We start from the raw sequence: 26,813 nt of genomic DNA on the forward strand, positions 1-26,813 counted from the left end.
GATGACCTCTGCTCAGGAAACTCCTGTTTCTCTGGTGTGCGCAAGAATTTCACCAAGGTGTTCACCAGGTCCAAAATAAGTGAGGACTGAGATCGCACACACACACACACACACACACACACACACACACACACACACACACACACACACACACACACACACACACACACACACACACACACACACACACACAAAAAGTCAATAAAAAACCCTTAGCATCCATGTTGATATTTGTTTGCCTCCTTGCCTTGTTATATGCAAGAGCCTGAAGATAGATTTGCAATTTCAGATTATGCACATTTACAGTAAACACAGACAAATTATTGTGAGTTTTTTTCTTAGTTCACCAGTCCAGAAGGCAAAACATTCAGAGGAGTGCAAATAAATCAACATAAACGCCACCTTTACCAATGGCCATTGTCACACAGAGTGGGTGACACTTGACTGTGATCTAAGAAAACATGTTGAGCAGAATCACAGTCCTAATCCCACACTTGTCAAACTGATAACTGTTCAGATTGAGCAGAATCACAGTCCTAATCCCACACTGGTCAACTAGATAACTGTTCAGATTGAGCAGAATCACAGCCCTAATCCCACACTTGTCAAACAGATAACTGTTCAGATTGGCCACTGTTGCAGGATCACATCAAAAGATCACATTGTGAACAAATTAAAAGGTTTGCAGTACCATGTTTTAGAACTATTACAACATTGAGGATGCTTTGGAGACGGGACAGCCCAGCTTTCTTAAAAAGCATGTCAGGCTGGCTCTTTAGCTTCCATCCTAACATGCTGGTATATTCTGTACTCACACCCAGGCACATACAACACAAGCACTGCACACAAATACAAAGAGCCAGTGTCAGGCCGAGGGGAGATTGGTCATTCAACCGTTAAAATATTTAAAATCTCTGGAGGACTGTCAGAGTAAAGAAACTTCTGATTTATGAAACGAAGGAAGTAAAATAAACCTTCAACCTTGTGTGATCTGAAACTGTGCCTAGCACTGCCAGTGGGTGGAGTCTCACTGAACTCAAAAACAAGAGAAAAACTGAACGCCTCCTTCCCTATGTCACTCTTTTTTCTTTACTTGGATCTTAAACAATTCTTTTACAGGGTAGTCTGTAATATACTCGTGCATTTGTTACTCATTTTATACTCATACTCTTACTACAATGCCATCAGTTTAAATAAGAGGTTCAGGTTCAATCAAACCAGATAGTAATTATCATATAAAATGATGATGACTCATATCACCCAGGCCACCCTCTCTTTACGCTTCTGCCCTCAGACGGTACAGGTCCTCCAGAGCAAGGACCACGCGTCTAAAGGATAGTTATTTCCCAGACGGCCATCAGAACATTGAACTGAGACATGCACTAAATGTGGAATTCATTGTGCAATAATAACGCATAAGTCACTTATTCGACTGCAGGTCACTAATGCCATCATGTCGAAACGCTGCATGCAGGCAGTGCCAAATGTTATGTTTTTTTCCTGAAGACTTTGTTGACCTACAGTTAGGCAACTCGCTAGTTTTGTCAGGCCGGAGTCAGAGATTGGGCTGCTGGATTGTTGTACCAGTGTGCATCACGCTTAGCAAAGGTAGGACCCAAGTGCAGATCTTAAGAAAAGGTTTCGTCTTTATTTAGAAAAAAACAGAAGATCCAGATGAGAACAGAAGGTAGGGAAAATCCCCAAAACACAAGGTATCCCAAAACAATATCTCTTGGACACAACAGGGCACACAAGCCAGGTGAATTCAAGCTCCAGAAAGAGTCAAAAAACAAAGAAGGATCTAATTACTAAACACTTGTAGACAACAAACTAGGGGCATCTAGAAAAACTCACAGTAGGACAAGAGGTAGCTGCAGCATGGTGAACCAAGGTCCACGGCTCATGAAGACTCAGTTAGGAGTTGGACAAAGGGGCCAGGTATAAATACTAGGCTGATTGGTCATGTGACAAACGAACGAGCAGGTGATTACCAAAAATGGCGGGAAAACACACATTGACAGGAAGTGACATAACAGGTCGCGAAAGTCCTCCTGGGCGGCCTTTTGACAAACGATGTCCCACCTCAAGTTTGGCTAGTGACCATAGCATAAAACACTAAACAGACACTTTTAGAACTTTAACATTTAATCCACACATGAATGCAAGTGATGTTTAACGGTCATGTAATTTAGCCTAGGCTCCTTCACTGCGCTCTACTTTAACCCCTCTTATTGCTGCTTCCAGCAGTTTATCCACAGATGAAAATTGCTGATACAGTTAAAGCAACAATTGTACCTTCAAATAACAGCTTAAAAATTATTTTGGTGGTACACTGACTTGTAATAAGGAGAATGGTGTCTGTGCCACTGCCACATCACACCTAGTATGCCTGGTATTGCACAAATGCAACTTTGGTGGGCAGGGTGCAACACCTGTTGAGAGAACTAAATAATGCTTTATGACACACAACAGTTAGACCCTTCTGCTAGCTATAAGAAGCTAGTACAGTATTCTCTGTCAAACTGAACCTTAGCTCAGTGGCAAAAAATACCAATTCTTGCATACCGGGGCTTTAACACTCCGTCCATTCCACTGTGCTATACTTTTGCGCATTTTACCTTTCAGCGGTGAAGATGGTTCTCTGCGGCGTCACCTAAAGGTTTTGGCGGGGTGCTGACGTCACCGCTGGAGCGTGCAATGACCAATACGTCAACCGTGCCGGACCCCTAACCGTCAGACAAATTGTTCTTGATCTGGTATTAATAAATACTTTGATTGTATACACATGTGTGTCTGATATCTCTGTCTTTCCTTTGTGTGTGCGTGTGAGAGAGTGTGTACCATTTATATGTTTTTTGTACACTGATGGTGATAAGACCAGAGACTATGTACCACTGGGATACATCCCAGTCATTCTCTCACTGAAAACATACTTGTGTACTTGTATTCACTTCCACACAGTCAACCCAATCTATTGTATCAATCTCCTAGTACTCAATCACTTTAGCCTTGTCGGAGGCCTGCACAGGGGTCTAACCATCTTCTTCAGGCAATGGCAGTAGATGTAATATGCTTGAGGCTTACATACACAGAGTGTTGCTAGGTGCTAGCTGTTAGCATGTCTCTCCAGACGTCAGGGGTACACTTGAGACTTAAAGTCTGTGTTCACGTTAGTCTCTGGAAAGAGTTCCTCTTTTTGTTTGTTATGGCGCAGGGTCAGGCCCGTCAGATGCTTCCTGTACTCTTAGAGAGATGCCACAGCTGGGATTGGTATTTGCTTGTGAGGTTGTCCCCATGGCAACGCTATGGTAGGTGGCCGGTCTGTCTGTGGTGTTTCGGCTTTGTTGCCTGACAGGAAAGAGGAAGGAACACAATTCAAAAACACGAAGTAAATCAAAACTTGTGGGTATGAAAGGCGACCTAAGAGGACTTAGGAAAGCACACTCTTTCTTCCCACGCACTAACACTAATGGGCAGGGTTAGGCTCTGATTATGCGTTGGCACATTCAGACAAGGTTCTTGTTTGATAAATATGATGCAAAATACTGTGCACTATATGCGGTTTGGCAAAGGCTCTAATTGCGCTGCGGTTGCAATGTTAGTAAATGAGGCCCAAGGGGCCGCAGCGCATATTAACGCCTGTGGGTGTGAACAGGGGAGGTAACGTGGAGGTGGGTGGTAACGTAGGCGTGTGAGGCGCAATTTACATGGGAGGAGACAAGGTAAGTGCGCCTAATGATGTCATGCGTGGTATTTACTAAACTGCCTGTCGAGCGCACGTCTCCAATTTGCAGGATAATTCTCCGCCTCATAAAAGCACGTCTTAACAAGGAAGCGCATTTCCACTGAGTCTGAATACGTTGATATGGCAGCAGTAATAAGAGCAAGGCGAAGACATAGACAGAGGCAGCGCGCAGAAATACTTTTTTCAACTCGTAAAACACTTTTTCAATAACAATACAGGGCATTTCATGCACTGTAATTAAGCGAACCAGAAATCACTAGACGGTACAGGTTAACCAGCCACGCAATACTTCAATTACTGGACCAGATCAGAGACGACATCTAACCCTCCAACCGGAGATCACATTCCATTCAATCAGTTGGTAAACATTGCAAATATTGGCACCGGATCATTTCAAACAGTTATAGTATCAGCAGTTGATATATCTCAGCCTTCACAAATATTCACACAGATACTCGAAGCATTGCTATGGCGCACTGGTCAATACATTTCCCCACTGCCACAGCTGAAATTATAGACATCAAACAGGACTTTTTTTGAAATCGCAAACTTTCCGAACGTAATATGAACTATTGATTGCACCCACGTCCATATATATTGTAGTGAACCCATGTCCCTTGTAGAAATAATTAATCTCGCCATGTACACATCTATATTGTTATAATAGACAGTTTATGCATTAATGCCACCAATAGCATATTCTTTATAATCGTGTTCTTTTAAACATCTTGCTGTAGCTGATGGCGGGCAGAACAACAATATAGCAGCACATTGAATCAGGTTCAGTGATTGAGCGAACGTGAACCAATATATCTATCTCCAATTCGCTGAAGCTTAATTTTCTCTTCCTAAATAAATACCACGGAAAATGCGGAAAAACACTGTGCGTTAATGTGCGAACGCAGTTTAAGCAGCGGTCGCAATGTTAGTAAATCAGGCCCTATATAGGGCGGAGTAAACACAGTTTGCCCAGCGCAGATCTGGTTTGATAAATACCAAGTAAAATGCGCAAAAACACCGTGCGTTAATTTGCGAACGCAGATTAAGAGGCGCTCGCATATTAGTAAATCAGGCCCTTAGTAGCCTCCCCATTAGTGTTTTGCATCGGGAGAAGCCAACAGAATGTTTCTTTGTAGTGGGTGCAGCGGCCCACTTACCATGGCAGCACTTTCTTTTTGTAGAAAAGAAAGAGTAAGCTGCCTGATAGGAGGATGATGACCGCCGAAACACTTCCACGCACTGTTAATCCAACACAGAGATTGGGAGATGGGTTAGTTATGTTCACACACACACACACACACGCACAACTGTATATGTTTGTGCAAACATCCAAACACACACACACACACACACACATAACTGTATAAAGTATGTGCCAATATCCTCCATATCTGCAAATACCCTTTGGGGATTAATGAAGTTCTCCATCTTTCTGTTCTCTCTCTCTCTCTTTATCTCTCTCACTCTCTCTCTCTCACACACACACACACACACACACACACACACACACACACACACACACACACACACACACACACTTTACTTACCTACAGCAGACTGGTTGGAAAATGCTTGGATGGTTGGAAAATTATCTAAATCAGAGAAAGAAACAGAGAAACATTGGTATGTATACAACTAAATGAGAGTGAGTGAGTTAAAGGAAGTGTGTTTTTTGTGTGTGCGTGTCTGTGTGTGTGTAAGCAAGAAAGAGTGAATGGGTGTTCACTGTGTGGATGGTTACAGTATGAGCAGGGGAGTGTGTGTGTGTGTGTGTATGTGTGTGTGTGCATGTGTATGTGTGTGAGTGTGTGTGAGTAACGAGTTATGAGGGACCGATTTGACATAGTAATAAAGTGTGAGGGACATTCAAATGATGGGAGTTTCCTGGGAGAAACAACGTAATGAGAGGGCGCTTGGAGATGGCCTTGATGACAGCATTGCCACCACAACCCCTGTGCGTACATTCCTGTTGAGGTGAGTTAGAGTGAGTGTGTGTGTGTGTATGTGTGTCCTGTGCGTGCATTTCTGTTGAGGTGAGTTAGAGTGAGTGTGTGTGTGTGTGTGTGTGTACTGTGCGTGCATTCCTGTTGTTTTTGACTTTGGGTCTGTTCAAATCAGGGTAAAATGTATTCTGCCAGCTTCAGGAGTGTGTTTAGAGTTTTACACACACACACACACACGCAGACAGACACGTTGCATAAGCAGACTTGTAAAGGTACAGTCTGTGAGTTGAGCTGGCCAATCAAATTACACCCCTCCCTTCCGTGCTCTTGAAGCAATGTGCTGGTTGGCTGGAATGGCGTTTAGCTCGGTCCAATGTTTGTCTCATGTTGCTTGTATGTATGTATGTATGTATGTATGTATGTATGTATGTATGTATGTATGTATGTATTTATGTACGTATGTATGTATGCGTGCATACATGTATTGTGTGTGTATGTATGTATGCATGAATGTACGAATGTATGTATGTATGTATGTATGTATGTATGTATGTATGTATGTATGTATGTATTTATTTATTGTGTGTGTGTGTGTGTGTGTGTGTGTGTGTATGCATGAATGTAATGTATGTATGTATGCATATATGTATGTATGCGTGCATGCATGTATGGTGTGTGTGTGTGTTTATATGTGTATGTATGTATGTATGTGTTATGTATGTGATTGCATATGATGTGTGTGACGTATTGCACCCTGTATGGTTACAACGCACCTGCGCCTGGCTATGTAATGAGATTCACCTGCCTGCCTGATGATTGAAGTAAAGAGAGCGACACGCTCAAGTTAACTAGAACTATGTGTCTGTGCCGTGTTCTTAAATGTTGAATGTGTGTGTATATAGTAATAGGAACATACACAACAATTGGCGACGAGGTCAAAGAGATGCACACTCGGGAGAAGGGAAACTTTACGAGGATCTGAAATGATAGTTGGGAGAAGTTCGTCGATTCTGAACGGATTGCTGGAGGAAACTAGTTAACAAACTCACTGGAATGAATGTCTGAGGAGGAACTAAACGAAGCGGAATATAAACCAAGGATGGCAGGAGCAATCGGGAAATTGGACGGTTTCGACAGCTCATCGGAGGATTGGGCAACGTACATCGAAAGGTTAGATCAGTATTGTGTAGCCAACGACATTGCCGAAGGTAAAAAAGTATCTGTCCTTTTGTGTGCAATGGGAGCTACAACGTATACATTATTGCGTAGCCTCTTAGCGCCCATTAAACCAGCAGAAAAGTCTTACGGAGAGATAGTACGTGTCTTACAAGAACATCTGAATCCGAGACCACTTCTCATTGCTGAACGTTTTAGGTTCCATAAACGTAATCAGCTAAAAACAGAATCGATTGCTGTCTTTGTAGCGGAGCTTAGGAAACTGTCTGAACATTGCGAATTTGGGGGTAATTTAGCAGAGACTCTGCGGGATAGGTTTGTGTGTGGATTAGACAGAGAAAACATACAAAAAAGACTGTTGACTGAGAGAGATCTGACATTCCAACGTGCCATAGAAATAGCATCTTCCATGGAAACTGCTGCAAAAGACACGGTGGAATTGCGAGAGCAGATGGGGCAAGAGCATCACGTACAGAAAATGGAGTGGAGGCCACAGAGAATTAGGCCATGTTTTCGCTGTGGAAAGAATTCACACACTCCAGATGATTGTTGGTTTAAAGAGAAAGAATTCAGGCAGTGTCAGAGAACAGGCCACATAGCGAAAATGTGCAGAACCAAAGTGAAGGAGAAAAAGGGTTATCAACAAAAATGGAAAAATCAAAAGATCCATGATGTTGAAACATGCGAATCAGACTCTGATCAAGATCTAGCCTACTTTGATGTGTGTTCATTGAACAAATCCGACAGGGGAAAAATCTGGGTTTCACCCAAAGTGGAGGAGGTTACATTGAACATGGAGTTGGATACTGGGTCCGCCTTGTCTGTGATCTCTAACAAAGACTACAAGAAGCACTTTGCACACCTGCAATTGAAATCTACTGCTGTGATGCTGAGAACATATACTGGGGAGAGGATTACACCACTGGGCGTGATCACAGTGAATGTTAAGTATGCTGACCAAATGCATGTGCTATTGCTGTATGTTATTGAAAAAGGAGGTGCACCCCTGTTTGGACGTGAGTGGCTGCGTAAAGTACAACTGGATTGGCAGTCAATTAAAGAAATGCAAACAGACACTGCAAAACAGAGCTGCAGCTCCACAACTGAAAGACTGAGAAAAATACTGATGAACACCGGAGAAGTTTTCCAGGAAGGCATTGGGACGTTGAAGCACATGAAAGGCCAGATTGTGTTAGAAGACAATGCAGTCCCCAAGTTTATCAAGGCTCGCCAGGTACCATATGCCCTTCGCCCCAAAGTGGAGAAGGAGCTCGAAAGCTTGGAAAATGCGGGCATTCTATCCAAAGTGGAGTGGTCAGAATGGGCGACGCCTATTGTTCCAGTAGTAAAGGGGAATGGATCAATACGCATCTGTGGAGACTTTAAAGTAACCATCAATCCTGTCTTGAAAGCTGAGCAATATCCCTTGCCACATATCGATGACATCTTTGCAGCATTGGGTCAAGGTAAGCGGTTTTCCAAGATTGATCTGGCACAGGCGTATCTACAGATGGAGATGGATGAGTCTTCCAAAAAGTACCTCACGATCAACACCATGAAGGGCCTTTATCAGTACAACCGCCTGGTGTTCGGCATAGCTTCTGCTCCAGCTATATGGCAGAGGGCAATGGAACAAGTCCTACAAGGCATACCAAGCACACAGTGCTATCTTGATGACATAGTGATAACAGGAGCCAATGACGATGCACATCTTGAAAATCTGGAAAAAGTTCTGAAGAGATTAGAAGATTTTGGATTAAGGGCCAACAAATCGAAGTGTGAGTTTTTCCAGGATTCTATCAAGTACTGTGGTCATAAAATTGATAAACATGGTCTGCACAAGTGCAAGGACAAAGTTGATGCAGTTTTGAAGGCACCACCACCACAGAGCATTACTCAACTGCGCTCTTTCTTGGGCTTGGTAAACTATTACAGGAAATTTCTCCCCAATCTATCATCAGTGCTTCACCCACTGCATGGGTTGCTCCAAAATGGCACTAGATGGCACTGGTCAAAAGAATGTGAAGATGCCTTCAAACAGGCAAAGCAGTTAGTGATATCTGACAATGTACTTACACACTTTGACCCCCAGTTGCCACTTAAATTGGCATGTGATGCTTCCCCATACGGGATTGGGGCAGTACTATCTCACAGGTTCGCTGATGGAGCAGAGCGACCAATAGCATTTGCTTCAAGATCTTTGAATGCAGCAGAACGCAACTATGCACAAATTGATAGAGAAGCTCTTAGTCTAGTCTGGGGGGTGAAAAAGTTTAATCAGTATTTGTACGGCAAACACTTTACCCTTCTCACAGACCATAAACCTCTTGTGTCCATTTTCAATCCAGATAAAGGAGTCCCCGTCATGGCTGCTGCACGTATCCAGCGGTGGGCTTTGTTTTTGGGTGCACATACCTACAGCATTGAGTACAAGGGCACTAACCAGCACGGGAATGCTGATGGACTTTCCCAACTACCTCTTCAGTCCCAGCCCCCAGAGAGAGCCAAAGAATTGGTGGACATGTTCCACATGGCGCAGGTGGAGCTAGGACCTGTAACAAGCCAGGAGATTGCACATGACACAGGCCGTGACCCTATCCTCTCCAGAGTGTTCGACATGACGCTGAACGGCTGGCCACACGAGGGTGATACATCATTACCAGGTTATTCCAGTCGACGTGACCAACTTGCAGTGGACCAGGGATGCATCTTGTGGGGAGCGAGGGTGGTCGTTCCGCCAAACCTGCGTTCCCGGGTCCTGGCTGTACTGCATGAGGGACACTTAGGCGTAGTGAAAATGAAGTGTCTGGCTAGAAGCTTTGTGTGGTGGCCTGGAATCGATGCACAGGTGGAGGCACTGGCCAAGACATGCAACGGGTGTCAACAGACCCAAAAGTCACCAGCATCAGCACCATTACATGTGTGGGAGTGGCCTACCAAGCCTTGGCAGCGGTTGCACATAGATTATGCAGGACCCTTCCTTGACCGCATGTACCTGATTGTGGTTGATGCACATTCGAAGTGGCCAGAGGTTTTCTGTACAAAGACTGCAACCTCTGCAAAGACTGTTGACCTCTTAAGAACCCTGTTTTCACGCACAGGTCTTCCACATCAGATAGTCAGTGATAATGGAACGCCTTTCACTTCTGCAGAATTCCAGCGCTTTGTCGGAAAGAATGGCATACAACACACCACTATTGTGCCATATCACCCTGCATCTAATGGACAAGCTGAACGCTTCATTCAGACTTTTAAGCAGTCCATTAAGGCCATGGACAAAGACGGTGGATCGATTCAGCATAAGATTGCGAACTTCCTGTTGGCGTATCGAAACAGCACTCATGCCACAACTGGACAGACCCCAGCGATGCTCTTTCTAGGACGTCGACTGAGATCACGTTTGGACTTACTGAAACCCAACCTACAACATCATGTACAGCGAAAGCAGTCTGGTGCTGCCTTACCTTCAAAAAGGCGGTCTTTGCGCACCTTCCGTGTTGGACAGAATGTGCTGGCCAGAGACTACCGCAACAATAGTCAGAAATGGCAACCAGGTACCATCGCATCACAGACTGGGTTGTTGACCTACACCGTCAGCGTCGGCCAGGACGTGGTCTGGCGTAGACATGTTGATCAGCTGTTGGATGCAGCTGAGCAGACAGGCAAGGACTTTGAGCCTACCCCTAGCTGGGATGGACTTGCGTTCAAAGATCAAGTCCCTGACAACAGCCACACCCCTGAAAACCAGGCAGATGCAGTAGGCCCACCTGTAGTCAAAGAGCCTGCTGAAAATGTGACTGAGATGCCTGCTAAGCGTTACCCGGACAGAGTTCGTAAACCACCAGAGAGATACAGTCCACAAGATTAAGGACCGGTAATTATGTTGTTCAGATGTAGTTAAGTGCTATACCCCTCCTTAGTTTAAATAAGAACATCAATGCTGAAAGGGAGGAGTGTTATGTATGTGATTGCATATGATGTGTGTGACGTATTGCACCCTGTATGGTTACAACGCACCTGCGCCTGGCTATGTAATGAGATTCACCTGCCTGCCTGCCTGATGATTGAAGTAAAGAGAGCGACACGCTCAAGTTAACTAGAACTATGTGTCTGTGCCGTGTTCTTAAATGTTGAATGTGTGTGTATATAGTAATAGGAACATACACAACAGTATGTATGTATGTATGTATGTATGTATGTATTTATGTATTTATGTATGTTTGTATGTACCGTAAATCCTCCAATTGTGGCCGGGATTCAATTAGAAGCCGGGCTTCAGATAGTAGCCGGGGTCGTGGTCCATACGAACAAATAAAGGCCGGGCCCCGAATACAAGCCGGGGGTAAAATAAAGTAGCCTATTACTGTAGCCTACCAACATCAGTCCTTCGGCTCAAAGTAGGCATCACAATTTAATTGAATGCATTTCACAAATAGATGTTCTCCTCATGTTTAATATTATAATATGTAATATTGTTAAAATTATGAATGAAATTTCCCCACGTAGGACTACTAGGCGAATGTTTAGCCTAAATCCACGTATCGTATAGCCTACTGTTGTTTATCTGTAACGTTTTAGTTGGCTAGGTTACTTTTTCCAGTAGGTATCATAAAACAGTTGTAGACTTACGTAACTTTGATATTAAATTCAAAGAGATGGTGTATGCTGATTGATTGCTGAAGAACATTCGGGAGAAAAAGCAGCAAAGAAGTTTGACATTGACCCGAGACGAATGCGATAGGCTACGACTAGCAGGTGGAGGTAGAAAGAAAGTTAGGCTGGATATCAAACCAGGTCGTTGAATACATTTTTTCAGTCCGTGATAAGCATAATAGAGTGTCTAGAAAAATGATTAAAATCAAGGCTTTGGGAATCTTTTTCTCCGTGACTGACAGTGGAGACCATAACTCCGATGTTTATTTTTTACGTTGACACATCGCACCTAAAGCGCTAGGCGATGTGCAGGAAGTGTTGAACGCATATGCAATGAATTAGATTAGCCTACTGCAATTATGCCCATTATTTAAATAATACAATTCTATAACAGAAGATAAGTAAGAAATAAAGGCCTGCCCCTAATACAAGCCTGCCTCAAATAAAGGCCGGAGCGCTGTGCAGCCTAAGTAAATAAAAGCCCCGGCCACAATTGGAGGATTTACGGTATGTATGTCCCTGGGAGTGCATATGGTCAAGCAAGAATGTGTGTGTGTGTATGTGTGTACAGTATGTGTTTGAGTGTGCGTGTGTGCGTGTGTGTGTATGTGTGTGTGTGTGTGTGTGTGTGTGCATGTGTATGTGTATGTGTATGTGTGTCAGTGAGGAAGAGGGAGAGCAGGAAATGTTTTGATTTATACTCAAACAGTTCATACTCAAACTGCAGTTCAGTTCCCTCCTAATGTTTCTTAAAAGAATGAATGCTTTCCTGGCTGGTCTACAAAGCAAGGGCGACGACCTTTATACTCACTGCTCTGAAGCCATCTACCACCATGTCTGCACATAGAAATCATGCTCTGCTCTTGAAATTCATCAAACCTAGGACTCAACTAATCAAAGGATTTTGGAGGGGAGGGGGGATATTTTAATAGGATCCAACTATAACTTTTCAAAACGCACACACACACACACACACACACACACACACACACACACACACACACACACACACACACACACACACACACACACACACACACACACACACACACACACACACACACACACACACACACACACACACACGAGTATGGCTCATCCAAATCAGTAAGTGTCTTTACCTATTTGGGAACTGTGGGAAGGACTAGGGGACAGTCGATCATAGCTGACTGTACTGGGTGGCTTAGCATTGACACCTGTGGTCTCCGCTTCCTCCCATGCTGTTGTTGTTGTGGTTGTTGTTGTTGTTGTGACGATTGGGAATGTGATGGATTTGCTGGTGGCTTGGTTGGTTGCTACGGAAACTGCTTTTGGTGCTAAGCTGGTGTGTGTGGTGTGCGGCTTCCCTGAGGTTGTCGCTGTGCCATAAAACACACACATTATTCAAGCACATTGTTCACACACACACACACACACACACACACACAACAGTCATGTACAAACATGCAGTATGATACAAGCTTTATATAGCAACCTGTATTTTGTACCTGTTATACACATACACACATTTATGGACACTAGGACTCTACACAAACACACACACACACACACACACACACACACACACACACACACAGTACTGTACTGCAATATGTTTTCTATTACACACACAAGCAAGCACACGCATGGACACACACACTTAATCATATGCATGCACACAGAGACAAACGCATATTTATACATGTATGTGCATGTGAATGGGCACCAGAACACACACACACACCCACATATGCATACACACACACACACATATGCACACACACAAGCACAGACACACAGAGCAGCACTATGAACCTGGAGAAGAATTACAGACCATGCGTGGAGTTTTGTGCTATGGTAGGGGGTGGCTTCCCAGTTGAGGTCTTGATGTATTCTATGGGTTTTGGCGTTATCTTCGGCAAGACTGTTGTAGCACAGAGAAGTCTTATCATTAACAGCCAGAAAGATCGAGACAGAGATCTGGCACTGTTCTGGCATGGATTTGTGCCTGATGTCTCTCACTCACATACACACACAGAGCACATATGCATATTGCAGTATATGAGAAAGGGATGGGTTATTTTGGCATGACATGACACACACACACTCACAAACACACACATATGGACTAACAGCTCTTACCAACTTTCGGTTCAAATGTGTGGGCTGAAAATAATAAATAACAAAAGACAACAACAACATTAGTGATGCTAAATAGCAACAACAACAGCAACAACATGAATTTTGCGACTAGCTGATCAACCCAAGATGAGTCCAGTGAACGCAGCAATGATTGCCGTTAAGGTGCCAAGATTAAGGTCTTTGACCCTCACAGTTTTGAAGGTGCACACGTATATGGACACGCCCATGGCACACAAGGTCGACGGTCTGTGTCTGTGCTCTAAAAATGTTCGCACACAGTCCTGGCACGGTACATGGGACACATACATAGTGGCTCGGACCAAGCCGTACATTTTTTTAGCCAACCAACACATGAAAGTAAAAGTGACTCTATTATCTACATTGCTGCGGGATCGCAAAAGCGAGGGGTGTAGTTTGATTGGCTGTTGAGCTCAACTTTTTGTCGGATCGACTCTGACTTTCTGTTTCAGCAAAGGTTCTCTGCTTGAAAATCCACCACCGATGGTTTTGTACAACAAAACTAAAGTACATAAGAGTTGCTACTATTGTGATGCATTCAGATCAGACTCTTACCAATACAAGTCAGAGGTAATTTGGTGTTCCAGACGTATTGCGATGCTTCGATTATACATGTGATCAGGCTTGACGTCCCCGCTTTCCTTATGAAACCAGTCACACATTCGTAACGCAGTCTTTGGTTCAGTGGGAACGTGCCCTCGATCGGTTTGGTGTGTTCCACCACAGGGGGAGGGCCACAACCTACAGGGCAAAAAGACACAGAATCAGTCAGATGTTCTTAGGGAAATTAAATTACACTTACACCATTCACACTTAATACTTAAGCAAAAACAACAACAACTTAATTCAAACAGATTGATTGTTCACTTCAAAGTCTGTAAAATAACAAAAGTCACTCTTTGTAGGCAGAAAATGTTTTCATAAAAAATGAAAACTCAGCAAATGTCACTGGGAATGTCGATCTGGTGGATTAATGACACTGCTATGATCGAAGGTTCAAAAGCTCAAAGGTTTGTATCTCACCATTAAAATAAATCTGTGAATATTTAAACCCTGTTCAATCTTGCCTAGTCACAGATCAGTCTAGAGATTCCCTTTAATCTGATGACTGAAAGCATCGACATCTCCTCAGCGGACTTGGACAATAAAGCTCTTGGAACTGTGCTGTATTGTATGGTCTCCGTGGAGGCCTCTTCACTAGTTCCAGACAATCAAGAGCAGGATGGTTTGGCTTTTTGAACTTGTCAAATACAGACAAACAAATACAGACAGTAAGCAATTTGTGTGCTGCCTACGTGCACTTGGTGCTTTGCGTTTTAAGGGGGATTTACGCTCGCCGATGCCATCCTTGTGCACAGTGGCGTGCGTGCGCTAGGATTTGGTGTATGGCTGATCGCACAACTCCCAATTGTAACTTGACGTGCGCTGTGGTGGCAGCGTCTGATCTATCACTGTCAATATCAATGATCTATCAATGCGGGAGCGTAGGGATTCCCAGGCGGCACAGAACTCGTTGAGGGAGATTACTGCATGAACTGGAAAAGATGAGACGTTTGTGTGGTTTGTGTGGTTAAAGCATGTACATTGCCTGCCCGAGACGCGTGTCTCAGGTGCGGCTCAAACCGCTCTGCAGCCGTGAGTCACGTTGACTTTCGGCGTGGACTTCTTTCTCACGTATGAGGTAAGCATGAGGTAAGCATGAGGTTAGTGGTTCTCTAACCTCATGCAGTGGTTAGCAAAACTAGATATACCGACATCATACCAGCACCATTACATAAACTGGCACCTTTCACCGCAGTTTTGATTGGTGGGCTATATGGCACAGACATGAAAGAAATATAAATATTATATTTTTTTTTACCATTTTAGCAATTGCATGTTCTGATGGGAAAGTGGAGGCTACATGTGTACTATATAGAATCCCAATCTAGGATTATTATATCAATAAATGAGTTTCCTGTTGCACTCGCTCTGAACAAGGGCAAAAAAAGTCATGTGTTTGAAAAGCTATTTGTCATGGTGCTGTGTCAAAGGGCAGCAGAGAGGAAACAGCCGAGATCGAGAAAGCACACACACACGCACACACACACACACACACACCACACACACACACACACACACACACACACACACACACACACACCGAACATACTCACACATGCAAAAATCCCCTATCATATGCAAGCATTTCAACCACAAAGCAGAAGCTGTAGTCAAATTCTCACTCAAGTGAGATCGTAGCTCTATGTTAGTATAGAGTTTTTCTTTAAGGCAACTGTATGGGGCGAGTGGAAGTGGAGTGAGTCTAAGTGAGCCAATGGCTTGCAGTTAAGGTGCCAAGATTAAGGTATATGACCCTCACAGTTTTGAAGGTGCACACGTATAGCCCATGGCACACAAGGTCGACGGTCTGTGTCTGTGCTCAAAAAATGTTGGTGTTCGTACACAGTCCTGGCACGGTACATGGGACACATACATAGTGGCTCGGACCAAGCCGTACATTTTTTTAGCCAACCAACACAAGAAAGTGAAAGTGACTCTATTATCTACATTGCTTCAGGTGTGCAGAAGCGAGGGGTGTTGTTTGATTGGCTGTTGAGTAGGGGTGCACGATTCAGAAAATGTCACGACTCGATTCGATACCGATTTTTGGGCTCACGATTCGATTCAAAATCGATTTTCGATTCAAAAACGATTCTCGATTAATCGCATTTTTGTCATAGTTAACTCAAAATGAATCGCAATTAATCGCAAATGAATTAATCGCAAATTTTATTTTAATGCTCTTATCATGGAAAAGTGGATTTGCTTGCTTTATGCAATGTTTTATTTAATTGAAAAACAACATTGCCAAACAGGGCGGTACAAAATAAAATTATAAAGTGCACATTTCAAACTCAGCCTATAGTGCAGTTAAACCATGGCTTAATATTTTCTTTTTTTCAAGTTTGCTGTGAACATAGAAGTCAGGCCTCTTATTTCAAAAACAATGAACCGTAACAGTTAGGTTACCAATAAAAGGCAAGCCTACTACTTCTGTGCTTTCAGCCGGCTGCCTGTTGACATTTTCAGACAACAGTGAAGCTCGCTTCTTTTGCACAACACAACTTTTAAAGGTAAACTTTCTATTCAGAAGCTTTTTATCAACCATTTCGCCGTATCGCGCTCACCATCACTCAAACCGTAACGTTAGCCTACTACACAGTTAGCGAAGCCAGAATGAACGTTAATGTTAAAAAATATATATAAATAATAATATGAATCAATTTTTGGAATTCTATGAATCGGAAGCACTTGAATCGCGATACGAATGTGAATCGATTTTTTTGCACACCCCTACTGTTGAGCTCAAATAACAACAACGAAAATCATTTTGGTTGTACACTGACTTGTAATACAGAGAATGGCATCTGTGCCACTGGACACACCCACACAACACGCCTGGTATGCCTGGTAATGCACTATGTATCTTTGGGGTACTGGGCGCGACCCCTCGAGAGAACTACGTAATGCTATTTGGCACCACCTCACACAACAACAACTAGACCGATGTGCTAGCGATAAGAGGAAGCTAGAGCAGTATTCTCTGTTCGTTCCGAGGAAAGCGCTGTCGGAAGATAGGAAGGGAAAAAGAGAGAGTAAACGAGCAAGAAACCAAGTAACCCAGCAAGTCAGATAGCGAGCTGGCCTTCTTTCTGTTGGACTAGTCAGTAATAACTTGTTAGCTGTTCTGCTATGTCTTGTGTTGCGCTTGCTTGATGTTTTTCTGTGTTTGGAAAATTGTCAACTTGCTAGTTTTCATCATAAACATCCCTGCCAATGTTGTCTATGAAAGAATTCTACATAGCAAAAAATGACCAATTCTTCTGGAATGGGGCTTTAATGGTTGTGTCAGCTTAACCCTCAGACATTTCAGATAAAGTTCACAAAGGTAAACATTGTGAGTAATTGTTGTATCTGAACATCTCTCTCTGGTCTTGACGAACGACAAGAGGGAACGTCCCCAGGACGTTATCAGGACATTCGCAAGGTCCCCAATCGTCCCCAATTGGTCCCCGCCACAACGTTCGCTAGAGGACGTTACCAGAAAGTTTTTGACGATCGTAGCAAGTCTACCTTTGGTCCTTCTGTGACGTTCGCATGAGTCTTAAATCGGACTTTTAGGGAACATTATAATTTGGTCTCTCAGCACACGTCCCCAGGACGTCCTTCAAAAACGTCCCCGTTACCTTTACCTGTGGTCCTCATGCGTGACGTTCGCATGAGCCTTAAAACGGACTTTTAGGGAACCTTATAATTTGGTCTCTCAGCACACGTCCCCAGGACTTCCTTTAAAAACGTCCCCGTAACCTTTACCTGCAGGTCCTCTGCGTGACTTTCGCATGAGCCTTAAAACGTACTTTTAGGGAACGTTCTTATTTGGTCTCTCAGCATACGTCCCCAGGACGTCCTTCAAAAACGTCCCCGTTACCTTTACCTCTGGTCAACTGCGGGACGTTCGCATGAGCCTTAAAACGGACTTTAGGGAACGTTCTTATTTGGTCTCTCAGCATACGTCCCCAGGACGTCCTTCAAAAACGTCCCCGTTACCTTTACCTCTGGTCAACTGCGGGACATTCGCATTCGGTCCTTCCAAAACGCCCCCTTGACGTCCTCTGATGGTCCTCTCTGAACCAGAGGTTCCGCAAGAGAAAAATGTTTTTCATTTGCCAGAAATTGTAATGATAAGCCGGACAAATATATAACCTATTTCTGCTTCTAAATTAGCCTATTGAAGAAAACTGACGGCCTACGTAGCTTAAATAATAACATAATCAGGTAGTTTAGAATGCAACATGTTTGTTTTCCTAAGTTTACAATGGGAAACAAAAACATTAATGTCTGATGCGCGTCAATAAGTGGCCTTTAATCGCAACCTGCTGTGGTGTTTAGATGAGCGCCGCAACATGGTCATTGCTCTGTTCAATGAGAGCAGAGATTCTTAAATTATTCGCACCTTAGCCAAGAGAACTTGTCACTCCATAACGATATAAACGCCCGACATTTCGGCTTTTTCTCTGGTGATGCTGTTCGAACATCTATAGGGCGTCAGCTATTTAGTGTTGGGAAAGTTCACTTGCTACATGAACTAGCTCAGTTAATTGTTCATAATTCAAAATGTTGAACTAAGTTCACAGCTCCAATTTTCAATATGCTGCGAGTGCAACCTATAATTTTTTCCAAATCTCTGTCTGCAAGCCTACCGCTCTCGGCTCCTGCGCGCTCACGCACGGGCAGAGACAGTAGGCTATAATAAAATGAAACCCTTTCAAACGCAACACTGCAGGTATTACAGGTTCATCCTCGTCAGACAGTTTACCCTCATCAGTTGTGCTTGGCCTCTGAAAAAAAGCTTTTAAGGCTAGTCTGCTTGGCCATGTTGGATCCTTCTCACTCAGTTCGCTCCTCGTTTGAAACCGAGGGTTTGCCCTTTATTTAAAATGCAGCATATGCGTGTTGTTAAATAACTTTCTAACGGCAGATTAGCCTGTTCCTTTAAAACATAATAAGGGCAGTACTCGTTTGCTTTATAGGCCTAAATATTAGGATTGTTGTCAAATCCAGATTATGTTTGCGAGAGAGGATTTTTAAGAAATTCCAATCAGACAATTTGACCGGTGAGCTCTACGTTCTGTTGCAGCATCTTTGAAGGCCTGTGGAAAGCTCAATGTTAAAGCTAGACACTTCATAGACCTTCCTATGTATGCATTGTATTGGAATCATGCAGACATTATATTTATAGCACAGATCAGTAGAGAAGCATTCATATTTATTTTATTTCATCATTCTTAGTTTGGCTAGTTATTCTGCCTCCCTGCCCGCACGTCAGTTACGTGCCATGGATGTTAATTAAAAAAGGAATCATTAAGGAAAACCCTCAATGCGTAGTGACTAAGATCGCTACAATATGCTTTTCCTCAAACCCTCGGAAAAAAATGACTAAGTTTGTTGGCTGTCTCACACTGTGATAAATGTGTTAAAGTGACACAATAGTAATCAGACAGTGTTAGTACAGTGGGTAGCGATGTGATTTAGTAATAGGAAGGTTTACGGTTCAATTCCCATGCCTGCAATCAAGTTTGTAACCGTGTGTGTCTATGCATATCATATGAAATGTGTAATATACTTGAACTTGTGTGTGTGTGCGCCCTGTAAGCAAAATGACGGCTCCGCGATCTATTATTATTTTATTTTCTTCATTTAGCTCAGCAAAAACGGTCGTGCCTGCTACGTCCGCGGTGCGTCCTTGAATAACGTCCCCAGGACGTCTAAAACATAGACATATTATGTCTATGCGTCTAAAACACGTTTCCCAGAAGTCACCACAATGCCCTCAGGACGTTCTTGCAACTTCCTGCAGAACGTCCCCAGGACCTATAGAAACACGTTCCCCAGACGTAACCACAATGCCCTCGGGAGGTGCTTGCAACGTCCTGCATAACGTCCCCAGGACCTATAGAAAACGTTTCCCAGTTGTCACCGCAACGTCCTCGGGACGGTCTTGGACATTTACGTTTTTAGAACGTTCAGAGAGACCATTACAGGACGTCGAGGGGACGTAATTTTGCTAACAGGGTTATGACCTTTTGTAAATGTCCTTACGAAGTACTATATACTTCATTAATTTATAAGTACAATGTACTTTTTACACTAGTTCATTGCAACAAGATTTAAGCCTACTTGGGGTTAGAGTAAGGTTTAAGTTTAGAATTATAATAATATGTATAAATAACAAGGGCATAAAAGTAGCATTGTGACTCATGACACTGCAATGTAAAGTGTGCTATCCTTATGGCCAATCAAAAGGGATCTTCCTGTGTTGATGTTCTGTTCCTCTGGCAGAAGGCTCGCCTCTAGCTAGATTTAGAGGTCGTTTACATGGACCCTAGATTATCAATCTGATACAGATAGCTAATACAGATAGCCCTATCATTTAGACGAGCACTCTCTATCCGCAACGATCGAAGTCTGGGGTAGAAAGTGAGTAGATTTGAATCGGTACGGGGGCTGGTGTTCGTCTGCACGGTTTCGCGCAACCTGATGACGTTATTGCCCCACGTGATTGCTTTTTGATCTCCAACCAATATGTATATGACCTGTTCTCCGTCCACTTCTCACTCGTGGTGGGTCTCGAATTCACTCTCATTATTATCCAGCCTACTGATTTTTGATTAGCCTCCTATCTTTATCTAATACTTTTTATTCTGACGTTACATATCTTTCACGACCACAAATAAATTGGCCAACGATTTAATTTGCTTTTTTATTCATAAATTGGTGTAAAATGGTCGGAGCAAAGCCTCATGGGAAATGGGATGAGAAGACACGTCATGTTGTTCTGTTCCAAACTCTTATTATCAATAGAAAATATAATTCATTTTCGCATAACCTTTAGTCTGACCACTGATTTTATTAACCACCATAATGTATTGTTGCTAATTGGAGCTTGAATGTCTTGTGTAATGTGTTTATCCGTGTGCTGTGCTCCTTTACCATGTGCTGTGTAATCCTTCCTGTACGTTTTTCACGTTTTGTCAGTTGTATGTAGCAGCGCTAAAGCGCCACCCACAGGCGTGGGGTATGAACTACAGCCCGTTCAACACAATCTGGTGGCTCTGTTTTTACGCAAATCTCTCGTTACCAGGCTCTGTCTTTACGAAATTAAAAGATTCGATAGGTGTGAAAAATGAACCAGATTCAGTGAGTCTAGGCTCTGTGTAAATTCAGCCTTACTCTCTCTTGTTTCCCTTTCTCTGGCTTGCCCTGTCTATCTCCACATCAGTCTTATTACGTTTCTCATCCCCATCCCTCCCCTCTTTAGTCTGTTCTGTTGTCCTCAACATCGGTTTATCTCTACATCCCATTTTCCAAAATCTCTCCCAACCCTCGGCCCCCCTCGCCCTGTCTTTTCCACCTGATTTTTTCCCATCCTCCTTTGCCATACAATAACAGGCAATGGGCTGTCTATTGGTCTTTCACATACTCTAAGCAACAAAGATAAGCGGGCCTTATCTTTCTAGATAAGCAGGTTTGACAGAAAAGGACATTCTTTAGTTCACCTATGTGTTGCAGGGGCGATTCTAGGGAGTGTGGGGGCCCTAGGCAGAAATTCTTAGGGGGCCCTACCGACCAGTGTTCATCACCCTTATGTTAGGCAAAAAAATCTGACGCCGACGCAAAATGTATGAAATAAAAGCTTTTTTTTATTCAAAATATAAGAACATGTTCCAAACATGAAAAACACGTATTTTTCACTGGAAGTGGATGATGCTAGACCAGGGGCCGTATTCACAAAGCCTTTTATCTTACCACTAGGAGTGCTCCTAACTCGCGCTAAAACCTTTTACGTAGGAGTAATTTCTTAAAAGTGATTCACAACGGCTCTGAGACCTACTCATACTAAGGATAATACCAACTCCTAAGCTTAAGATAAAAACTCCGTTGCTATGGATGACGTCGATTCTCATGCACGAGTTTAGAAGGGGTGAGGACGTTGATTGGTTGTTGACAGGCTCTCTCATTAAAAACTCATTCGTGACGTCCCTCTAACAATCCCACTATATCAACTGAAAATAAGAGAATAACCTAGGCTTCAAATTAAGTCATATTAAATAGTTATGGACAGTGCAGTTAGCAGAATGCACACGCATGATGACAAGTTTGTGCATCCAACGGGAATGACACTTTGCACGATAAGATAATTAGAAAGCGATCAATATATAATATGGCAATTGCATGTAATCAAGGCAGTAATAATTAAAGCACCCAGCAAACTGTTAGGCTATTATATCTCCAGCCCTTGACCACTTCAAATATCAGCACATACGGCCCTTCAAGCCCTCCAATCTTAATTGATCAAAGCGAAACGAACGTGAACCGTAGCCTAGGCGAAAGCCTACTGGTCCCAGGACCAATAGCCACTGTCACCCCAGCGGCATCCAGCTGGTAAGTTCTCAAAAACCTGCGACCGCTCTCCGTTGAAATGCACGAGTCATCGGTACATCCAGGCCACGGTGGACGTATTATTGTAATGTGTGTCCCGTCACTGGACATTCCTGCGATCGCCATGGAATTTACTTTGATATTGTGAAATAGGCGATTTTCCAAAAGCAACTGGATAAACTGTTGGATGATGTGGGGTCTACAGTGCGTTGATAGTTTGATGAATTAAACGGCTGACTGATGATTCCCAGTGTCGTCATTTGCGTTTTCCGCGAAGCCAAATATGTTTCCAAACATTTCACTTCGGGACACATCGTTGTTTAAAGGCGTCATTGCATACCGCGCTAATTCTACGACAATATTAATACCTTCACGGTTTAAGCAATGTCTTTTATCAATTCCAAGTCGGCTGCAGCCATCTTACGATTTTTTTGTGAATAGGTCTTAGTGATTTAGGAGTCCTCGTGAGGAGTTTTAAGCTGTCCTAGACTTAGGTGCTACTTTTAGGGATAAAATATTTTGTGAATTGCTCTTAGTAAAAAAAATTAGGAGTCCTACATTTAAGACTGACACGCCCATTATTTTTAGGAGTTTCTCCTAAATTCGCCACTTATGAGCTACTTTTAGCCCTAAGATTCTTTGTGAATACGGCCCCTGATATGCAAAAAAAACAAAAAAAAAACAGGGTATATCTTAAAGAATCTTTTCAGAGCATGTCACATGTGAGGTAAAATATCCAGAGGTGTAAAAAGTACTGAAATGTTGTACTAAAGTAAAAGTACAATTACTTTGATAAAATTGTACTTAAGTTCAAGTAATATTACCCATCTAAAAATCTACTCAAGTAAAAGTAAAAAGTAAACATAGCAATGGTCAATTATCGAAAAATAGTTGACCACATAACGTTGGGAAGCCCCATTCAAATGAATGGAGCATTCTACAGTATTAAGAAGAGCCGTGTATGTTCATAAAGAATCTTTACAATTAATAAGCAATCAAACAGGTAGCAGCTACAGTTAACAATTCAAGTGGAACACTGGACTTAAGGTTTTCATCATCAGGGTTTGGTAGGGGCACTTTATCTGTCCGTTTCGTCATAAATTTAAGTTATGATCCTGAGGAGGGAATAGAGATAGGGAAGAGATGTTTCATTTTTCTCCTTGAGCATGGCTTTCATTGCTATCACAGCATTAACAAGATAAAAGCAACATTATGCAACTATTTTACCCTTCAGAATGGGTTAGGTGTGTTGTTGTGTTGCACTTGCTTAATGTTTGACTGTGTTATGAAAGTTGTTCACTAACTAGTTTGTTAGCATCCCTAGCAATTAGCTATTTTTGCATAGGTTTGCTTTAAAGGGATAGTTCGGTTTTTAAGACATGAATGGCTTCCCTGTCAACAGTGTCATGCAATCATGCATCACTTACCCCCGACAGCGTCCTGTGAGCAGAGTTCTCGTCCAGTTTTGGTCAAACCGAAAGTAGTCCGGCAGGTTTGCTAGACCCAGCAAAATAAAAAGTTTCTCTTCCCAAAACATTATGTGTTCAAAAGAGTGATATATTTGCATCCCAAAAACATTGTAGTGGAAAAAGTCACACCTCGTTATCACTTGGCCCTATTTTCAATACGCTGGATACTGCAGTCTACGGCAGATACTACTAGAGAGTCTACCTGTTTGATTCGCGAAAGTTGATTCGCGAAAGTTTGATTCACCAAAGTTGACTGAGAGAAACGTCCATCACAAAAAAACGATGCTTTATGTCAATTTTATCAAATGTTGTCTCAGTTTTCATCGTTTTCCTGTGATGGACGTTTCTCTCAGGCAACTTTGGTGAATCAAACTTTCGCGAATCAACTTTCGCGAAATAAAACAGGACATAAACATTCCACAGTCTAATCTAGTCAGGCGCCTACCTTTGAACAATGCAAGAGGTACATTGTAGGTCACACACACACACTTGTAAAGCTGGTTGCAATACACACACTGTACCTTTAAATGCTCTCAGAGGAACCGAGGAACGAGCAGAGAGGACCTATGAAACTGGCAGCATTCTCAATCGAAATACGTGGTGTGTGGCCCAAGGTTCCAATGCTTTGTTTACATCTGTCATTTCGTAGCATTGGGGAACATGGTGTTTGTCAGTGGAGAGGGTCAAAACAATGGCCGCCTTCCCCACTGTGGTGCTAGGTTGATGTGATAGGGCATGGTTTGCAATGGGCACCTACAGCCGCTTGTGCTCCCATTGGGCCACACCACACATGGCCCAGTGGCACCCTGTCAGCTCGCCTCCATGACGAAATTAAGTAGCTGAGCTTCTGCCTCTTGATAAAAATAAAGCTTTTGTAAAAAAAAAAAGTGAATTCTTAATGTATGATATTGTGGGCAGCCGTGGCCTACTGGTTAGGGTTTCGGGCTGGAAACTGTCGGGTGGCTGGTTCGCCGACCAGTAGGAAAAATGTGGGCGGGGGAAGTGGTAGACAACTGCTCTCCCATGCCCACATCCATGGCTGAAGTGCCCTTGAGCAAGGCACCTAACCCCGATCACTGCTCCCCAGGCGCTGCCAAAGGCAGCTCACTGCTCCTGGTTAGTGCAACTTCACTACACTGTGTGTGTCACTTCCCTGGATGGGTCAAATGCAGAGGTGAAATTCAGTGTGTGTGTGTCTACACCACCTCTGCCATAGAGTCACTTCCAATTTTACTATTGTCGACAAAAAAGTAGTGAGAAGAATGCTGAAGGAATTTTTCAAAATGGACAAACACCGCGTGCAACGGCGGTTATAATAAGATATTTAAGTCAAGTGCATTATAACAGCTAAAGGAACACAGCAAAATAAAATAGTTAGTATATTTATATTATCATAAACAGTGTCAAAGGTTGCACTAATAACACTAGAACTGCTGATGTTTTGCCTGTGCGCTTGTCACTTGATGACCTTGATGACAAGTTTCAGCGCTGTAATGAGCAAAGACACGCGACAGAAAGTTATCAAAACAGCTATTTGACGATTACTGTTTAGAGATGGTTAATATAATGCTACTGGAAATAAGGTGATGGCATATCCGACTCAGGGTCTTCAAAGAAGCTACAAAATGCAAATTGTTTGTGAAGTTAGTCTCGCAGTTACTATAGCTTTACACAACTTTCTTTTTAATGTAGGCTATACATTCGTGTCAAGTTCGTTCATCTTTTTAGAAACGCCTGTTAATGTTGGTGAAACTTTTTATCTTCAGTTGTCAAAAGTGGTTGGGACAAAACTGGTGATCGATCAGTGGTGGGGACATGTTAGCCTACCACCTAATAAAGCCTATAATTGGCAACAGTGACAATTCCATTGACTGGACATTATTAAGCCAACAATAATATTTTCAAACATGAAATAACATACACCTAAGTCGCTTCTGTCATAGGCTAGATTATGTTCAAATAATTTGTTTTAGACTGAACGCTTCGTTTAACCCAGTGCAGAATGCCGGCTGACAGACGCCAAGGGGTGTTGACGCCACGGTTTTCCCGCAGACTTGATTTAACCTTTTCGGGGGAAATAAAACACGAAAGGAGCTTACCTTCTGCCCTAGTGACCTTCAGCTTGTGAACGATCAGAAGCAATAGCACGGACTTCAGAATCATACTTCTGCACCGCGCGCGGAGTCGTCTCACCTCTCTTCACACAAGCCGAAAGAGGTCATGATGTGGTTCCCCTGAAATGGGACGAGCATTGCTGTTCTGTTCAGTGTGTATGTCTGTAAAATGCGTAGTGCATACGTATCATGCGACATGCTGTTTCACTTTCGTTTTTTTTCTTCCTAGATCATACAGCCTGGAGACAGCACCGGGGGCTACATTGACGGAAAGAGATACATTAACGACAGCATTAGTCCATTCCAGATTACAAGTAGGCTATATTCATCCGAAATCACCCTACATGATAATTTATATAGGCTAATTTCAGCTATATATAACCTTGGAAAAGTTACTATACAGACATAAATACATACAAGGAATTATGTCTCTCTCTCCCGCGCGCGCGCTGTATACGCTTGTGTTTAGGCCTACAGCTCCGCCAACTGACCATCTTTGGTTACAGCAGTTTGAAAATTGAACCAAGGTTCTCGAAATGTTCAAAATGCCATAGCCTACTGATATACCAGTATACTACACTGTGCACTGCAT

At 42.9% G+C, this 26,813-nt stretch overlaps 1 protein-coding gene across 1 annotated transcript; it reads right to left on the reverse strand.

Moving 5' to 3' along the window:
• Window positions 1-1,646: 1,646 nt before the first annotated feature.
• il15ra (interleukin 15 receptor subunit alpha) lies at window positions 1,647-26,659 on the reverse strand. Its single transcript, XM_080851293.1, has 9 exons — window positions 26,639-26,659; window positions 26,207-26,361; window positions 14,212-14,397; window positions 13,639-13,662; window positions 13,331-13,420; window positions 12,639-12,875; window positions 5,293-5,337; window positions 4,903-4,984; window positions 1,647-3,348 (listed from the first exon to the last, which is right to left on the reverse strand). The coding sequence occupies exons 2-9, from the start codon at window positions 26,268-26,270 to the stop codon at window positions 3,204-3,206; spliced, it is 873 nt and encodes a 290-aa protein (XP_080707419.1). The 5' UTR covers window positions 26,271-26,361; window positions 26,639-26,659; the 3' UTR covers window positions 1,647-3,203.
• Window positions 26,660-26,813: the final 154 nt, after the last annotated feature.

Source organism: Sprattus sprattus, assembly GCF_963457725.1.
Source record: "Sprattus sprattus genome assembly, chromosome: 14".
Lineage (NCBI taxonomy): Eukaryota > Metazoa > Chordata > Actinopteri > Clupeiformes > Clupeidae > Sprattus > Sprattus sprattus.

Bases quoted from the DNA above. Each gene is read 5' to 3' on its own strand.
- il15ra (XM_080851293.1), bottom strand. From the start codon at position 26,270: ATGATTCTGAAGTCCGTGCTATTGCTTCTGATCGTTCACAAGCTGAAG. The intron at 13,421-13,638 runs GTAAGAGCTGTT...GTGCTACAACAG, and splicing joins CACATTTGAACCGAAAGTTG to TCTTGCCGAAGATAACGCCA. The intron at 3,349-4,902 runs GTAAGTGGGCCG...CTTTCCTGTCAG, and splicing joins AAAAAGAAAGTGCTGCCATG to GCAACAAAGCCGAAACACCA.